The sequence below is a fragment of the Electrona antarctica genome (assembly GCF_951216825.1).
Source record: "Electrona antarctica genome assembly, chromosome: 6".
NCBI lineage: Eukaryota > Metazoa > Chordata > Actinopteri > Myctophiformes > Myctophidae > Electrona > Electrona antarctica.
In genome coordinates this window covers 36109807-36125907 of record NC_136811.1, presented here as the reverse complement: position 1 = coordinate 36125907, position 16101 = coordinate 36109807, and the positions used below count along the sequence as shown (strand labels likewise).

The window sequence follows — 16101 nt, the reverse complement described above, 5'->3', positions numbered from 1 at the left end:
TGACCTTACAGATAATGTTGTTGTTTTCCATACTGTCGAGCTCATCTTTAAGGCGGTTTCGTAGAGCTATAGGGATCCTGCGTGGTGGGCAGACTACTGGTGTGATGTCAGGGTCAACACGAAAGTTGCATTCACCTGGGAATTCACCTATGCCCTGGAATACATCGGCGTACTCCTCCAATATGCTCTGACAGTCAGTGTCCAATTTTCCTTTGTCTTCAGACACGGCCATCACTATCTTGACTAGGTTTAGGTCACGGCATGCTTTCATAGCAAGAACAGGTGGGGCGCTAGTGTCAACAATGTGGAAGTCTAGCAGCAGTGTACAGTTTTTGTGTCTGCACTTCAACTTACATTTTCCATCCACAGTCAGTGCATGTCCTCCATAGTCTGTGAGCTTGCGCGTCACTGGTTTCAGTGGAACGTCCTGGAATAGTGTCTGGAAGATGTTGACTGGAATGGTGTTGGCCTGTGCACCGGTGTCCACCTTGAATCTGACCTTTTGTGGGGGAGAGCCAAGCTCAACATCTGCGTAAGCTTGCTCACTGCTTTTCCCTTCATTCTCAATAGTGATGCTGTCGATGTAGAGCCCTGACTCCTCTTCATCAATGTCCTCTTCGTATGCATCTGTGTTCTCTCTGACAGTATGCACTGTCTTGCGGTGAAAACCTGACTGTGCTGGGCCCTTTGATTTACATGCTCTGGCGAAATGATTAAACTTTTTGCATTTCATGCATTGTTTTCCTTTTGCTGGACAAACATCCTTGCTGCTGTGTTGCCCTGCACAGTAGCCACAGGTTCTCTGAGTTGAATCATGTTCTCTTGGTCTTGCAGCTTTCTGCGGTCTCTCCTGCCTGTATGGCTTTCTGCTTACAGCATGCACAGTATCGTGATCTCTGGCATTACCCATTGTCTTCAGCTGCTGCTTCGCTAGCTCATGGGACGTTGTAATGTCAATGGCTTTCTCCAATGTGAGCTCTGCTCCCTGGCTGAGTAGTTTCTCACGTACATGTGGTGAATTTGTTGCAAAAACAATGCGGTCTCTGACCATTTCATCACTATCTCGGTAGCCACAGTCTTTTACAAGCAGTTTTAGCTCAGTCACAAACTTTTCAATTGATTCATGTTCACCCTGCATCCTTTCTTGAAACTTGTATCTCGCATAGATGGGGTTGGCTTTGGGAGTGATGTAGGCTGTATACTTATCATAATAAGTTTGTAACTTCTTGGCGTCGTCTGCTGTGAGCGTCCAAGTGTTGAAAACATCACGACCTTTATCCCCGATCCATAGAAGTAGATAGCTGCATTTGTCCGCCTCTTCCTTCTCTCTGAGCGGGCCGGTGAACATCAGCTGGGCATGTTGCTGGAAGCGTCTCCATGCTTCAGGCAGGCTTGTGGAATCCCAGTCCATCCGTGGAGCAGGAACACCGTAGGAATCCATTTTTTTCAGCGATGGGTTAGCAGATTATCCGCTACTCTGACACCATGTATTAGTTTACCCTTTGGTTGGTTTGTAAACCTTTTATATCAATAAACACAAGACGTGAGTTACAGCATAGGTTTGTTTATTCCGCCATCTTGGATCTCATCCTAGCATGAACTCCCGTCCCGAAGTCTCGCGGGACTATACCAGTGTGCAACAGGTAACAGGTAGTCTGTGCTACAGTGCCACCGTGTGGTGGTAAATACATGCAGTATGTTACAAACATTATATACTAACGTCAGCATCGGGCAGATTAACACACACAAGCGTTATTAGTTGAGTTTTCTTATTGAAGTGCCTCTGAATTGTAACGGTGTGTTTATGTCAGTCAGCGATGCGATCCGTACCAGCACCATATGCACGGACTGGAGAGAGGCGAAGTGTTTCTCTCCCTTCGGCTCATGTAGCCCTCATTGTAACTACAAATATTGTTCCCGAACCAACAATGTGGGGTCACTGCAATCCGCAATCCAAAATAATGTAGCCCTACTATAATGCAGTCAAGGTCCCCCAAAAAATATACTACAGTATGTTCTGCTCCATTCTCTACAGCTTTTGGTTTCCAAAAACAGTAATTTATTGTAAGCAAACAAAAACAGTAAACAGCAGTTTCATGTCTGCTTATTTTCATTTACATTCATTTCCTTTGATGTGAAAATACAACAAATAATAATAATACCCATCCGTTACTACATGTCAAGGGCACAATACTGGAGTGGAGTCTGTCAAATCCCGCTATTTCCTTCTTCCCATTGCGCTGCCCACGGAACTAGGATTCGCCGCCCGAAGGGCGGCGAAATTCTAGTAACTTTACATCTGTTTATCTTTAACGAGAGAGAGAGAGAGAGAGAGAGAGAGAGAGAGAGAGAGAGAGAGAGAGAGAGAGAGAGAGAGATGCACTCCCTATTCATCAACTGTGCAGTCATGTATCTTTTATCTAGGCATTTGGGCCACCAATGTTATACCACCCCTACAGTATATGTAATGTGAATAGCCTACGTATCGTTGCTGTCGGGTGTAAACCTTGTACAGTATGCTTGTTTTTATGATCTTGTACAGCACTTTGGTTGACCTCTGGTCTTTGTAAATGTGCTCTAGAAATAAAGTTTGATTTGATTTGTATGACAAAAAGTTATTTTTTTTATTATTTAGAAAAAACATTTAAAATAGTGATAATATCCAATCTACAAGCTCACAACAAGTCGCATCGCAACGCTTATAGATTAGCTATTTTCACTAATTTTATGTGACACCCTTGTATGACGAAGTAGGCCGAACTAAACATTACAAAGTCGAAACATGGAGATAAGAGGTTTCCTATATATAATATCCTATATTGCTCTAGGAAACATTTCTTTGTAAGAAACACACTTAACCTCTAGAGACTAAATGGAAACAAGATGTGTTTGACTGTACTCAGTTGCTGTTAACTTTTTACATTTATGTCTAATAAACTATTCAATCAATCAAACTTGAAAATTCAAACATTATGAACTAGCCAAACATAATTTGAGTAGAATCTTTTATTAAAAAGGACAAAGTAGTAATCAGAAAGAATACCATGTACCGTCCATGATTAAATTCAACAAAAATATTTTTACATATTCTGATCAATAAAATCTTGGGATTAAGAAAACAAAAACAAATTGCTATTTGTACGAATTAGGAAAACATTTGGAAAAGAAAGAGGATAGGCTTACATGAGAATTAACAGAAAGCATCATGGTCCAAAAAGGTATTCTCAGTTGTAGCCTACATTGTTTGGCCTAAAAATAAATTTACTTGACATGCAGCTCCTCAAGAAGAAATTCCTCGTGTTCCTCAAGAGCTTCATAGAACATTTGTTTGGCTTTGTCGTTCTGCAGGTATACGTAGAGTTCCCTCATCTTTTCCGGATTGGTGGGCTTAATCCTCACCATACTGTAGGCCTCATGCTTGATGGCACCATTCTCAAGGAGCATATCCAGGATAGATGAGATCGCGGTCACTCTGTCAATCAGCTTAGTCCGGTGTTGTTTCACAAAGGCAATCCCTGAAGAAAGGAACATTTAGTTGTGGATGAGACTCAAAATACATGCAGTAATAGCAGTAATAGCCAACAAGCAAGATATGTTTTGGGATTTTCTGCCTTTATTGGATAGTACAGTAAAGAAGGACAGGAAACAGAGAGTGAACAGAGAAAGACGGAGTGGCACACAGCAAAGGCCGCCAACCTGTGAACCTGTGACTCGCTGTTAGGCCTTACTGTGTGTATCTGGTATGCGCCACTAGGCCTTCAGCGCCCCAAAATGTGCATAATTAAAGGATATTTTAAGCAACAACACTACAGCTTATATATATATCCAAATCCTAAGGACTGTGATGGAGACTACAATGAATATAATGTGAATATATAGTAATGCTAAATGCAATTGTAGACCTAAAGGAAATGTCTCAATTTTAGAGTCAACTTTCAAAAGCACCAACCTGGGACAGATGCAGCTGCGCCTTTGGGTTCTACTGCAAAAAACAAAACAGCATTCAAATTCAAAAGGTGAACACAATCACATGCATAAATATAGCCTATATGAAGTTGGAAACAAACTGTTAATTTATGTCACTTAAATGGGTATTTCACTTTAAAACACTTCTGGGGTCATTTTAACATGTAGGCTTTTCTATGCACCCAAGTTGCTTGATTCAATATTTAGATTTTTGATATAAATTGTATCAGACACGCCTACTTCCTACTGTATATAAACGCATTGTAATGTCAAACTCCATGTTAGATTCATTGAAAATATACGTTGATGACTGATATTGTCAGCATAGTGCATGAGGGTTTTTTCAATTACTTTGTTTTTTCTTCATTTTCGTGTATCATCATCAGATATCCAGCTCAATGTCGTGGAGCCACCCTGGTGGCCAGGCTAAGCATCCTGCTTCCAGGATGCCTCCATCCATGCCGTTGTATTGACCATTTGCAGACCGCGGCCATCTTGCCATCAGAGTTTGGAAGCACTCGTTTTCAGTAAAGCAATGTCCTGCTGCCTCCTGCATTGTGTGCTGCAGCTAGAGGCGGGATCAAGGCAGCACTGTGTATGCCTTGATCCCGCCTCTAGCTGCCGCTGATTGGCCAGGCCGTTTTGTGGCCGGGCATCAAGTCTGCCTGAGAGTTCCCAGATGGGAGCAGGAGGGGGGAACCCAGTGTACTCTCTGCTGCCCCATCTGGCGGAGTCAGGTTAGTGCTACGCAGGGCAGTTGAGTGATATCTAACGAGCACTTCCAAACTGCAACACACCGCTAGGACAGAAAGTAGCTCATAGCATGTCTACAGTGGATTGTTATGAAACAAACACTTTGAGGATAGAAAGAGGATAATTCAAGCTTTTCGTACAGCTGCAATGTTGATGAGTTTGATGTTGTGTAATACAATTAGATAGGACTTTTCTGTTTGGATGAATGGGCTGCCAATGGGAAGGTGCACCTTGTTAGCACCTTGCCATTAACTTATATGGAAAGATGGCCACGGTCTGCATATGGTCCATAGGAATACAAGACAACTCACCCCGGTGCTTGCCCGTTTTTCCTCCCGGAATTTTCCCCAGTGAGGGGGATAACTTTGTAATATGCTATTGGCTGTTTGTATTCTTTTTGGACAAATATAAAAAGATACTCCTGTGGAAAGGCTATATTATTTTACTTATATTGTCCCTATAAACAATTTAGTATTATTTAGTATATGTAAGATTTTTCCCACTCAAATGGTACCTCGTCAGATAATCCCCACATAGCCTACAACAACTTCTGTGAACAGACTTCACTGTAGTAGCTTTTCATAAATTATATTTGTACTTAGGCTGTCTGCTGCCGTGAAAGTTTATAGTTAGATAAATTCAAAGTCCAGCCGTCTGCTGTCCAGCCTCTCCCACCCCTCACTGGGGAAAATTCCGGGAGGAAAACAGAAAAGGGGTGAGTTGTCTTGTTACCGTCCATAGACCACAGGGATAGAACTGATCATCTCTTGTGCCGCCTTGTTGTATGGGTGACGGGACTTGAGTCTGTTTAGAGGCAACACTGTCGTAGTAGTGTCATAGGACATGCAAGTCACGTTTCTGGTTCTTAACAGTAGAACAGAAACAGAGTCTGTTCTTATTATGACAGTGAATGCTGGACCCTGAAGCCAACCCTGCAGAAGTGTCTCTCTAGACAGTGCTACACCAGAATGTTGCGTACAGTACTTATCAGCAAGATCCTGTATGAGGGAATACCAAGGGTGAGCCAGGAGAATTGAGACTAGCTGGACACTGCCAAAGACAAAAAGAACTGCCAGCCAGCAAATTGGTGCTGTGGGAATCAACACACGATCACGAGGACATCCCACACTAACATACATGGATGTACTCAAGAACGATGCAGGAGCGCAAAGTACCAACGAACTGGCCAGATGTATGGGGAACCGGGATGACTGTAAGCAACGGTGGAAGCCAGGGCAATTTCTGCTAGGACAGGCAGGTAGAACACAGGTGTGAGCTCCAGGCAACCAATGATGATGACCTGGAGAGTGTTGTTAATGGCAGCATCAATCTTTTTGGCATGTCAGCTTCTACAACAGGTCAGTGGGGCTGCTGGGGCACAGTATGTGGAATTTAGAACATAGAAAGATGATAAGCCTGTCTCCTGGACCCAGGTTCAGCCGATGTGGAAGTTGCGTACACAGCCTACTGTGAAATGGTCCTATAGGGGCAGCAAGGAAAAACATCTTGACGAGGCTATAATGCAAATTACATCCCAGGCTGGGGTGAAGAGTGAAGCCTCCTCCTGTATGTCCATCAGCAGGCTAGCTGCAAGGAAGAAGTGGATGTGACGGCAACGGCACTTCTAAAGAAACTGGATGACGCCCGAAAGACAAGGTGGACTGAAGTCGTTGGTTGAGTCAATCGATTTACCCACTCTAGTCGCAAAGCGTGGCAGACCATCAACCTGCTGACAGGCAGAAAGACTCAAGTATGTACCTGGTGACACCAAACACCATCGCATCCCATCTCCTTAACAACGGCTGCTTCCCGGGTGCAGACAAGAACTTTTCCCGATTGGCAGCATGTGAGGTGAGCGTGTGATTGAATTGAATTGAGGTGTCTTCCCTCTCCAGGGCCACCAGTGTGGATGCTAATATATCAGGAGACTTCACAGCATCTGAGCTCCAGGCAGCCATCAGCAAACTAATACAAGGCAAATCACCAGACCATGACAACATCCACCCTGATCCATCAGAGAGCAAAAACATCTGCTTGGCTCTGCTCCTTCTACCCATCATGACTCCGGGGTCCAAGCTCCAAAAGATCTGGCGTTGTGCTGCTGTCATAGTGACCAGCGATGGCCAACGCAGCAGGCTCAGAAGACAGAGGAATGGTGTTCCTTATGGGTCTGTCCTTTCACATCGTTCAACATCTACGACTTACCGGAGACAACATCCAGAAAATACGGTTACGCGGATGACCTGACCATTATTTTTTTATGGAAGACGGCCTCAGCCAGCACATGGCAACATTTTACAGGTGGTGCCTGCATCTCAGCATTGGGAAGTGTCGGTAGACTATAGCATACCACCTCAGCAACAGCAAAGCTGGGAACTGGATATCTTTGTCAAATTACTTTTTTCTTTTTCTTTTTATAATTTTCTTGGAAAAATAAAAAATAAAATAAAAAACGCATTAGAAGAACAATATCAGTCACCAGAACCAGGGATGTGTGTTTTCTAACATGGTTAAAATGGAATTTGTAAGTGTACCCACTATTTGAAAGTGAAATACCCCTTTAACGCAGTGGGCTCCAACTATATTTTCTTAGCAATTATTCTATTGATTTTTTGTTTTATTAATTGAATAATTGAGATACATGTTTTTTTGTAATTTATTTATTATTTTTATATAATAATTAATTAATATATATTAATATTAAGAAAATTGTTTTAACTAAATCGATTAATCTCATTAAACACTGAATAGAAGCCCTTTTTTACAATGGTGCAGAATCCGTGTAGCAGCAAAAAAAGAGGCATAAATCATAAGCTTGAAGATCTGCTATTTTGTATTCTTTAAAATGTTTCGATTATTATTATTATTATTATTATTATTATTATTGCCAAATATAGGAATGGCAAGTTATAATATCCGATGGCTTCAATGTATAGTTTAGAATAGATTCATTATTTAATTTAAAGTCGATTTTTTTTTTTTTAAATCAATTACTTTGGTAATTGGTTGCTATACCCAACAGTACTATACCCAACTTCAACTTACCTCTAACTTCCACATGTGGGGCTGGGGCTCCAGGCGCTGCAAGAAATAAAACATCGTTACACGTTTTATGCCCATGGTGGAAGTGATTAGTTCTGCCTAATCCTAAATGTATTTCTAATCTTATCGTCAGTAGCCTGGGAAGCATTCCTTTTCGGGTTTATGTATTTCAGGGCCTACCCAATAAAAGCCTTGGTGCGCCATATGAATCCGACACGTTTCTTCAAGTACGTCTTGGAATAATTTGTTTGGTATATCTATTTAATTCCAACTCGTAGCGTCATGCAAGTCTAAAAACAAACGGGGCCAACACAAAAGTGACGCTGAAAAAGTCGGAAACCACAAACGGGTATAATAGTTTTTTTTATTCGTTTTTTTATTATCTTTTTACCATCCGGTCTAGACCGGATCACACGACGATTTCGATATACAGACCAGGCTTTCCTCCGAGGTGGAAAGCCTGGTGATGCGAGGTTACAGTGTGCGGTTGGTTTAAAAATCCATCAAGATAGAATTGACAGCAATGACGACACAATGCACATAAGTCACTTCTGGTCAGACGGAGTAGCCAGGCCCGGAAGCAACCCACAGTGCATAGAGCCTTCAACACCTGCTGCTAACATCTCACCAGCCATCCTAAGCCCCCAAGAGACAGTGGGGCCAGTAGCATGCCACTTGGACACAGGCTGTGATTCCTGTAAACAGTTTGTGCATCTATGTTTTATTAACGGTGTGTCTCAGCCTTGGCAGACAATCAGAGAACGTGGATGCATGAGGTTGAGTGACGGGTAAATGAAGGAATCTGCATTGTATTGGAAGTGATGTGTGACAGTTGCCACACCCGAAGAAATAACAAACCGACTTGATAGTGCATGCCGAAATAATAGAAACTAGAAAAAGTGCCCCTCGGGGCACAGGTCTCCACCAGGGAGACATTCCAAAAATGTGTTTTGCAAAAATCCACCTGTTGGTGGTGCTATAACAGGCCAATGTGAAAAGGGTGGGATATATTCCTCAGCCTAGTAGGAACGTCTGTGAAAGATTTCACGTAAATTGCACGCTGCGTTCATGATTTGAAGCTTTTTGTTCAAAACAATCCTGTAAACTTTGAAAGCCAATGTTAGCCAATCAGGATGGAATATGAAATATCGGACAGATCTGTCTTGAGCACATGACTATAGAGATACTGTGTAACGATTTGCAGGATTTGTGGAAAAATATGGAGTAGTAATATAAAAAAATGTGTTTTACAAAAGTCGGCTTCCTGGTGGCGCTATAACAGTTTCTGGGAAATTTGAGCAGAGGTTCATCGTTGGCATCTAGGGAGTGTGTGTGCAAAGTTTGGCATCGACCGGGTTAACGGGGCCGGAGATTAGCTGTACACAGACGGATGGATGGACGGACACACACATGCAGGCCTGGAATTTCATCCTTTTAGGGGCAAGGCCACTTGGCCTTTAGTGTGGTCAACTTTTTGAGGGCACAAGGTCAGGGCATTAAGGCCATCAATTAAAAAATGATTTTCCGGTGAACATTGGTTCAGAACAGTGCTTCTTAATAATCACAGCTTTAAATAACAAAATATAAGTAGCTACTGTTGTAAAATATTGTAAACATGTTTTGGGGACCCAGTCCAGAGATGAAAATCATAATGAAATGGCCTAGGACCCTGTCAGGCTGTCACCCTAGGCTAATTAATATAAATTTAATTTGGGGGTCCCAACTAATTAATTAGGACAATATCCTAATGAATTGGGGAGACCTTAATTTTTCAATTAGTTATTTTATGCATGGATTTCAGGCTTGGACTAACAGGCCTAACAGAACATTACTATATTTAAATAATGAAATAAACAACAAATAAGGTCAAAAGGCAGATTAGATATGAAAATGACATGTTTTACAGTGAAAAATCCCTTCAAGCTATATCTCAGAAATAGTGAAAATAGCCACAAGCTCAAGCTTTTTTCTTTATTCCGTTTTTGAATGTTCTTGAATATTTTGGAAAGTATTATCTGGTCTATGGCATAGCCAGAATAGGGAAACCCCAACTAATTGGCAAACACTAAGATTTTAATGATAAAATAAATAACATTAATGTAACATAAAATTATCTTTACAATTCTGGACAATTTTCATTTTCAAGCCGGTGAAGCAGTATTTGAACAATAATGCTGTCTTGTTCATGGTCTTGTTCACATAATTCTGTCTTTAAGCGCTTGAAGATCCTATAGTGACAAGCATAATGGCATGCATGCAAGAGAGCAATTAAAAACAAATGATACATTGACATTTAAGGCGTGATGATTAGTTCATGGCATATTGACAGTTAGGTGTGTTTGATTCTTGGAATCAAACAAATGCTCCAGTACTTAAACTAATAGTACTACACCCTCTGATAACAATAGGATATGTGCTAATCAGGTGTTTGTAGTGCTATTTAAGAACAGAAAATTCTTATCTTGTACATAGTCAGTGAAGGCTGTAATCTGCCTACTGTGTGAATGCAAATAGGAGACGGATGGACACACACATGCAGGCCTGGAATTTCATCCTTTTAGGGGCAAGGCCACTTGGCCTTTAGTGTGGTCAACTTTTTGAGGGCACAAGGCCAAGTGCCAGGGCATTAAGTCCATCAATTAAAAAATGATTTTCCGATGAACATTGGTTCAGAAATTTAATTTGGGGGTCCTTGAAATTTAAATCTTCATCATTGGGTTAAACTGTGAGTTAATTCACATAAAATACAATGACAGCCTACATAACTTTTGAATAAGGGCTTGGTTTAGAAAAGCCTATATTTTGTGCTAAACTAATATATTGAATAACATGGCATTGTAGAGAGGTTAGTGACAGATAAGATAATTTCTCCATTGTGGGGCTGCACCGCTGCAGGACTGAGGACTCTGCAGTAAGTCAACACAAAGTGAAAGTGCAGCTTCAAATCAGTTTTTTGTTCTTACCTGGAGACAGTGTGTGCTGTGCACAGGGGAACAATTGTTTAATTATATCCATTGGGTCTTTCTGTCGCTATCCATAATGCGACGCAAAAGTACATTTATGTTTGTTTTGGTGGGCTAGATAGATAGATTCGGTAGATCATCTCTCCTCCTCCTTGTATGGACAGCCACGCTGTTTCGCATTAGACAAAAATAAATCAGCTGGACCATGTCCGACCAGCGACCAACGTTAATGCATGTGACGTAGGACCGCCACACTGTCGCAACTGTAGAAAACATTATTTTGTTTTGAGTGATAGTTACAGTTTGACCGGATAGCTAGATTAGCTACACTAGTAGGCAGCGTGTGGGCTAAATGCCCTCTGTTTACTCTGTCAGTGCGTGTATGTGTGGCGCGGAGGAGGAGGCGTGCGGGTTTTTTGATTGATTGATTGAAGAATTTATTAACAGTTTGCAGAATTACAGTACATTTCAAGCACAAACTCAATACAAAGGCTGTTAACTGTGAGTGGACGACCCAATTAAGCATTACACTTGTTTCCAATAGGGTCCACCATGTTCAAATCATCAAAACATTTAGAGACGTACAAATAGACACTTCTATAGACAGAACAGGAATTCATCATAAAGGAGGTAAAAAGGGAAAATAAATATATACAGTGAGGGGAAAAAGGGGGGGGCGGTGGGGGGGGATTCAGATTTTACGGGGGCCAGTTTCGAATTGCAGCCATCCGTAGGTGCCCTTTGAGAGCGGTTTTGAAGGAGTCAAGGGATTCGCATGTCTTAATGACAGTTGGTAGGGTGTTCCACATTTTGGTGGCATAGGAGCGAAAAGAATTTAGTCCCTTGTTTGTGCCGAATCTGGGTTGTACATGGTTCGTTGCACTCCCTCTGGTGTTGTGGGTGTGGACTTCGTTAACATTAAGGAAGTATCTAGACAGGTACATGGGTATCTTGGTGGTGTATCGAATCTTGTGGACCAGACCCATTGCAAGATGCTGTACTCTGTCGTCGACCCTAAGCCATTCCAGCCTGTCGAAGTGGGCAGGGGTGAGGTGGGTTCGGGGGGCTAGATCAAGTAGGAGCCTGACCAGTTTGTTTTGGGAAGTCTGGAGCCTGGTTTTAAGGGCCTTTGAGGTGCTGTGGTACCAGGAGGTGCATGCATAGTCAAAGAAACCCTGTACAAGGGCTCCTGTTAAGGTCTTCAAGGTGTTTTTGTTGACCAGTGAGGAGATCCTGTAGAGGAATCTTGTTCTATGGTTGACTTTTTTGATTACGTTGGTGGCCATTTTATCACCGGAAAGATTAGCCTCCAGGATGGAACCTAGGTAGGTAATTTCATCTTTACGTGTGATAACATTGTCACCCACTCTAACCAAGAAGCCATTTGCCTTGCTGAGATTACTAATAGAGCCAAAGAGAATGGATTCAGTTTTTCCCAGGTGTAAAGATAGTTTGTTATCAGCGAGCCAGGTGCAGATTCTACCGAGTTCAGAGCTGAGGGCATTTTCAACCTGCAGTTTGTCCCTGTCCGAGACCAGCAGTGCTGAGTCATCTGCGAACAGGAACAAGTTGCAGTCACAAGCTGAAGTCATGTCGTTTACATATATTAGGAACAGTAGAGGCCCTAGTATGCTTCCTTGTGGAACGCCACAGCTCACTGGGAGGGGGGGGGACAGTGTTCCGTTCACTTCCACCATCTGTTCTCTCCCCTCCAGGTAGGATTGCATCCAGCTCACTGATGTGCTATCGAAACCAATTGCTTTTAGCTTGTTAACCAGTATGGAGTGGTTCACGGTGTCAAAAGCCTTTTGGAGGTCCAGCATGACCATGCCGCAGTATTTGCCAGCGTCCACCTCTTGTTTGATGTGGTCGCTCAAATAGAGAAGGCATGTGTCAGTGGAGTGGGATGTTCTGAAGCCAGATTGGAACTCGTACAATAATTTATTAGTGGCAAGATACTTTTCAACCTGTTCATAGACTATTTTTTCCATCACTTTCGAGATGGAACTAAGAATAGAAATAGGGCGGTAGTTGCCGGGGTCTAATTTACTCCCTTTCTTGTGCAAGGGGGTTACTTTGGCCAGTTTGAAATCTTGGGGGACCTGTCCCTGTTTGATGGAGAGGTTTACTATGTGGGTGATGATTGGAGCTATAGAGATGGCTGAGTCTCTGAGAAATTTGGAGGGAATATTGTCATGGCCTGTGGCCTTGTGGGGTTGGAGGGCACTCAGTTTCTTAATTACCTCATCAGTTGTTACCATAACTAGTTTAAAATCGTCTTTACAAACACCTAGGTTTCTGTAGAAGGTTGTAATGTGCTCTACACCAAAGAGCCCAGAGTGGGAGGGCAGTTTGTTAACCAGAGTTGTTGCTATGTTTGTAGCATGTGGCAGCGGTGGCCGAACGGATAGCGGCGCGGTCTAGATACCGGTTACCATAACTAGTTTAAAATCGTCTTTACAAACACCTAGGTTTCTGTAGAAGGTTGTAATGTGCTCTACACCAAAGAGCCCAGAGTGGGAGGGCAGTTTGTTAACCAGAGTTGTTGCTATGTTTGTAGCATGTGGCAGCGGTGGCCGAACGGATAGCGGCGCGGTCTAGATACCGGAAGGTTCCCAGTTCGAATCAGCCGTCCGACACGTTAAAATTACCACCGCTGAAATGCCCTTGAACAAGGCATCAACCACTACGATGAAATGTGTTCTATGAGCAGGGCCTGGCTGGAAACAAGTTCTTGAGCTTAGCCCAGATACCCTGGGTAAATATAGATTTCATTTCATTTCATTTCATATTCCAATCTGCCCCGCCCTGGCTCCGTCTTTTTGGCAAATCTAGAACTTCCTGTTTGAGAGCTAGCAAATTTAAGACATCCGGTTGCTTTCAGAATAAAAGCGTAGTTAATTAAATAATTATTACATTACATTATTAGTATTATTATTACATTACAGTTATTGTGAAGACACACATTATGTTTCTGTGTAATAATAAGTAATGAAATAACGTAAAAAAGTTATCTAAATGGATAAATGCCCAAGTCTATGCACTGGAGTGCCCAAGTCCATTCACTGGAGTGCATGGACTTTATAAAGTGGATGCTGGACAAAAATCCCTTCTATGTATCGACTAGTGTGACATATGCACATGTCCGGGGAGACCTCCTCTACAACACCACACTGTCCGCTAAGCAGCAGAGGTGTAAAAATTCAATTGGCACACCATACAGCGAGGTGAAAGGTCAAAAACCATCCCAGTTCCAGACTAAAGTGAACTAAAGTGGACACTGGACAAAAATCCCTGCTATGTATCGACTAGTGTGACATACGCACATGTCCGGGGAGACCTCCTCTACAACACCACACTGTCCGCTAAGCAGCAGAGGTGTAAAACAAAAATTGGCACACCATACAGCGAGGTGAAAGGTAAAAAATTACCCATTTCCAGACTAAAGTGAACTAAAGTGGACACTGGACAAAAATCCCTGCTATGTATCGACTAGTGTGACATACGCACATGTCCGGGGAGACCTCCTCTACAACACCACACTGTCCGCTAAGCATATGCATATGTCACACTAGTCGATACATAGCAGGGATTTTTGTCCAGTGTCCACTTTAGTTCACTTTAGTCTGGAAATGGGATGGTGTTTGACCTTTCACCTCGCTGTATGGCGTGCCAATTTTTGTTTTACACCTCTGCTGCTTAGCGGACAGTGTGGTGTTGTAGAGGAGGTCTCCCCGGACATGTGCATATGTCACACTAGTCGATACATAGCAGGGATTTTTGTCCAGTGTCCACTTTATAAAGTCCATGCACTCCAGTGAATAGCATTTATCCATTTAGATAACTTTTTAATTACTTATCTTTACACAGAAACATTACTTATTACTTATTTCTACACGGAAACATAATGTGTGTCCTATAGCATCGTTTAAATGCTTAATTTATAGTTTTAATGTGCAAATTAATCTTTTTTTCAATACTCTATAATACTAATAATTTTGAAGAGATCGTCCCCCGGAAGTCTTATATTTGCTAGCTTAGATTTGCTAGAAAAACAGTGCCCCCCGCCCTTCAAAAAGAGACTATACGTTTAGAGTCAACCACTCACGGATAGGTGCAGTCGTTCCTTTGGATTGTTCTGCAAGACATAAAATATAAACAGTGTTTAAATTAAAACGTGAATACGAGCTAATAGTTGTTAATAAATAGCGACAAACTAATTTAAGTCGACTAATTTAACACTGACTGACAAACTAACAAGACAACTAACAAAACTTTCCCCAAAGTGAAAGTAAAAGAAAGATGACTACGGTATGTTGCAACAGTTGCATGTCCTGGCCTGTGCCAATGCCAAATTGCCAGCAATTCCAGCGGACCTATAAACTATCGGTTAAGAACATTATAATATATAGCATATATTGCTTGGCCTGTCTATATGATTGCCTATACATGCAATAATTTGTAATTAAGCATGTGAGGAAGGAAGTGTGCGATAGCCTACCCTACTTACTCGCCCAGCTCTCTTCTAGCTCCTTTGCAACTTCGTTGCAGTCGATTTCTTTCAATATATCCACAACAACGTCAATGGCGCGGTTTTCAGTGAAAGCTGAAAATATTTTATCTGTAATTTGTATTATACTCTTATCCTCGATTGCGTTTCGGCGAATGCGCGGTTCTTCTTTGCGATCAATCAAAAAGCTGCAGAATGCCTCCAGTTCACGCTTGCTCAGATCATTAAGAGCAGCGTGAATTGCTTTTTTGGCCATGTCCAAAGGTTAAGTCGTAGACAAACTTTTGTCCAAAAAGTAGGCCTATATGTCAGGCAGCGATTAAAAAACAGTGGACGCGCTTTCAGGCAGAGGCATGAGTCAAACGGCCAATGCTGTTGACTTATTGTCTCCGTCAGCCTACGGAAACACAGCAATAAAAAGGTGTTACAGTAATAGGAGAAGTAGGATAGGCTACTGCCGCTACTCTGTTCAAAAACGTATAGCCTGTACGTACCTACTTTAGTAAGTATAGTGTAGCCTACTAAAGTATTGTCATCAAAAGATTCTACAGTGGCTAATACCTTATAGCTTTTCTGGGCAGTCTGTTAATACAATATTTCAATCAATCAATCAATCAATCAATCCATCAATCAATCAATCATCAGGTCTGATGAAGAGCTTACGTTTTGGGTGCATGTAATGAAGCACATTGGAGCCCTATAAAACAGTATGCCAGCGTTAATATTTCTATAATATTGTTTCCATAATCATAAACAAAAATACTGAATATAAGCTATACATTGAATGGGCTGAGGGGCAACCAAAAAATCACTTTTCAATTTCACTTTTTTGTTTTCCCAAATATGTAATGTGTAATGTAGCCACAT

At 41.9% G+C, this 16101-nt stretch overlaps 1 protein-coding gene across 2 annotated transcripts; it reads right to left on the bottom strand.

The window, feature by feature from the left end:
* Positions 1–2994: 2994 nt before the first annotated feature.
* pycard (PYD and CARD domain containing) lies at positions 2995–15619 on the bottom strand. Of its 2 annotated transcripts, none has more exons than XM_079504111.1 (5): positions 15235–15619; positions 14833–14862; positions 7765–7800; positions 3950–3982; positions 2995–3515 (listed from the first exon to the last, which is right to left on the bottom strand). In XM_079504111.1, the coding sequence occupies exons 1-5, from the start codon at positions 15488–15490 to the stop codon at positions 3262–3264; spliced, it is 609 nt and encodes a 202-aa protein (XP_079360237.1). In that variant the 5' UTR covers positions 15491–15619; the 3' UTR covers positions 2995–3261. The 2 variants fall into 2 exon arrangements, with proteins under 2 accessions (XP_079360237.1, XP_079360238.1); XM_079504112.1 differs by having other exon boundaries at positions 3950–3979.
* Positions 15620–16101: the final 482 nt, after the last annotated feature.

Bases quoted from the DNA above. Each gene is read 5' to 3' on its own strand.
- pycard (XM_079504111.1), bottom strand. From the start codon at position 15,490: ATGGCCAAAAAAGCAATTCACGCTGCTCTTAATGATCTGAGCAAGCGT. The intron at 7,801-14,832 runs GTGAGTGGTTGA...TATTTCTTGCAG, and splicing joins AGGAACGACTGCACCTATCC to CGCCTGGAGCCCCAGCCCCA. The intron at 3,516-3,949 runs GTTGGTGCTTTT...TCCTTTCTTCAG, and splicing joins CGCAGCTGCATCTGTCCCAG to GGATTGCCTTTGTGAAACAA.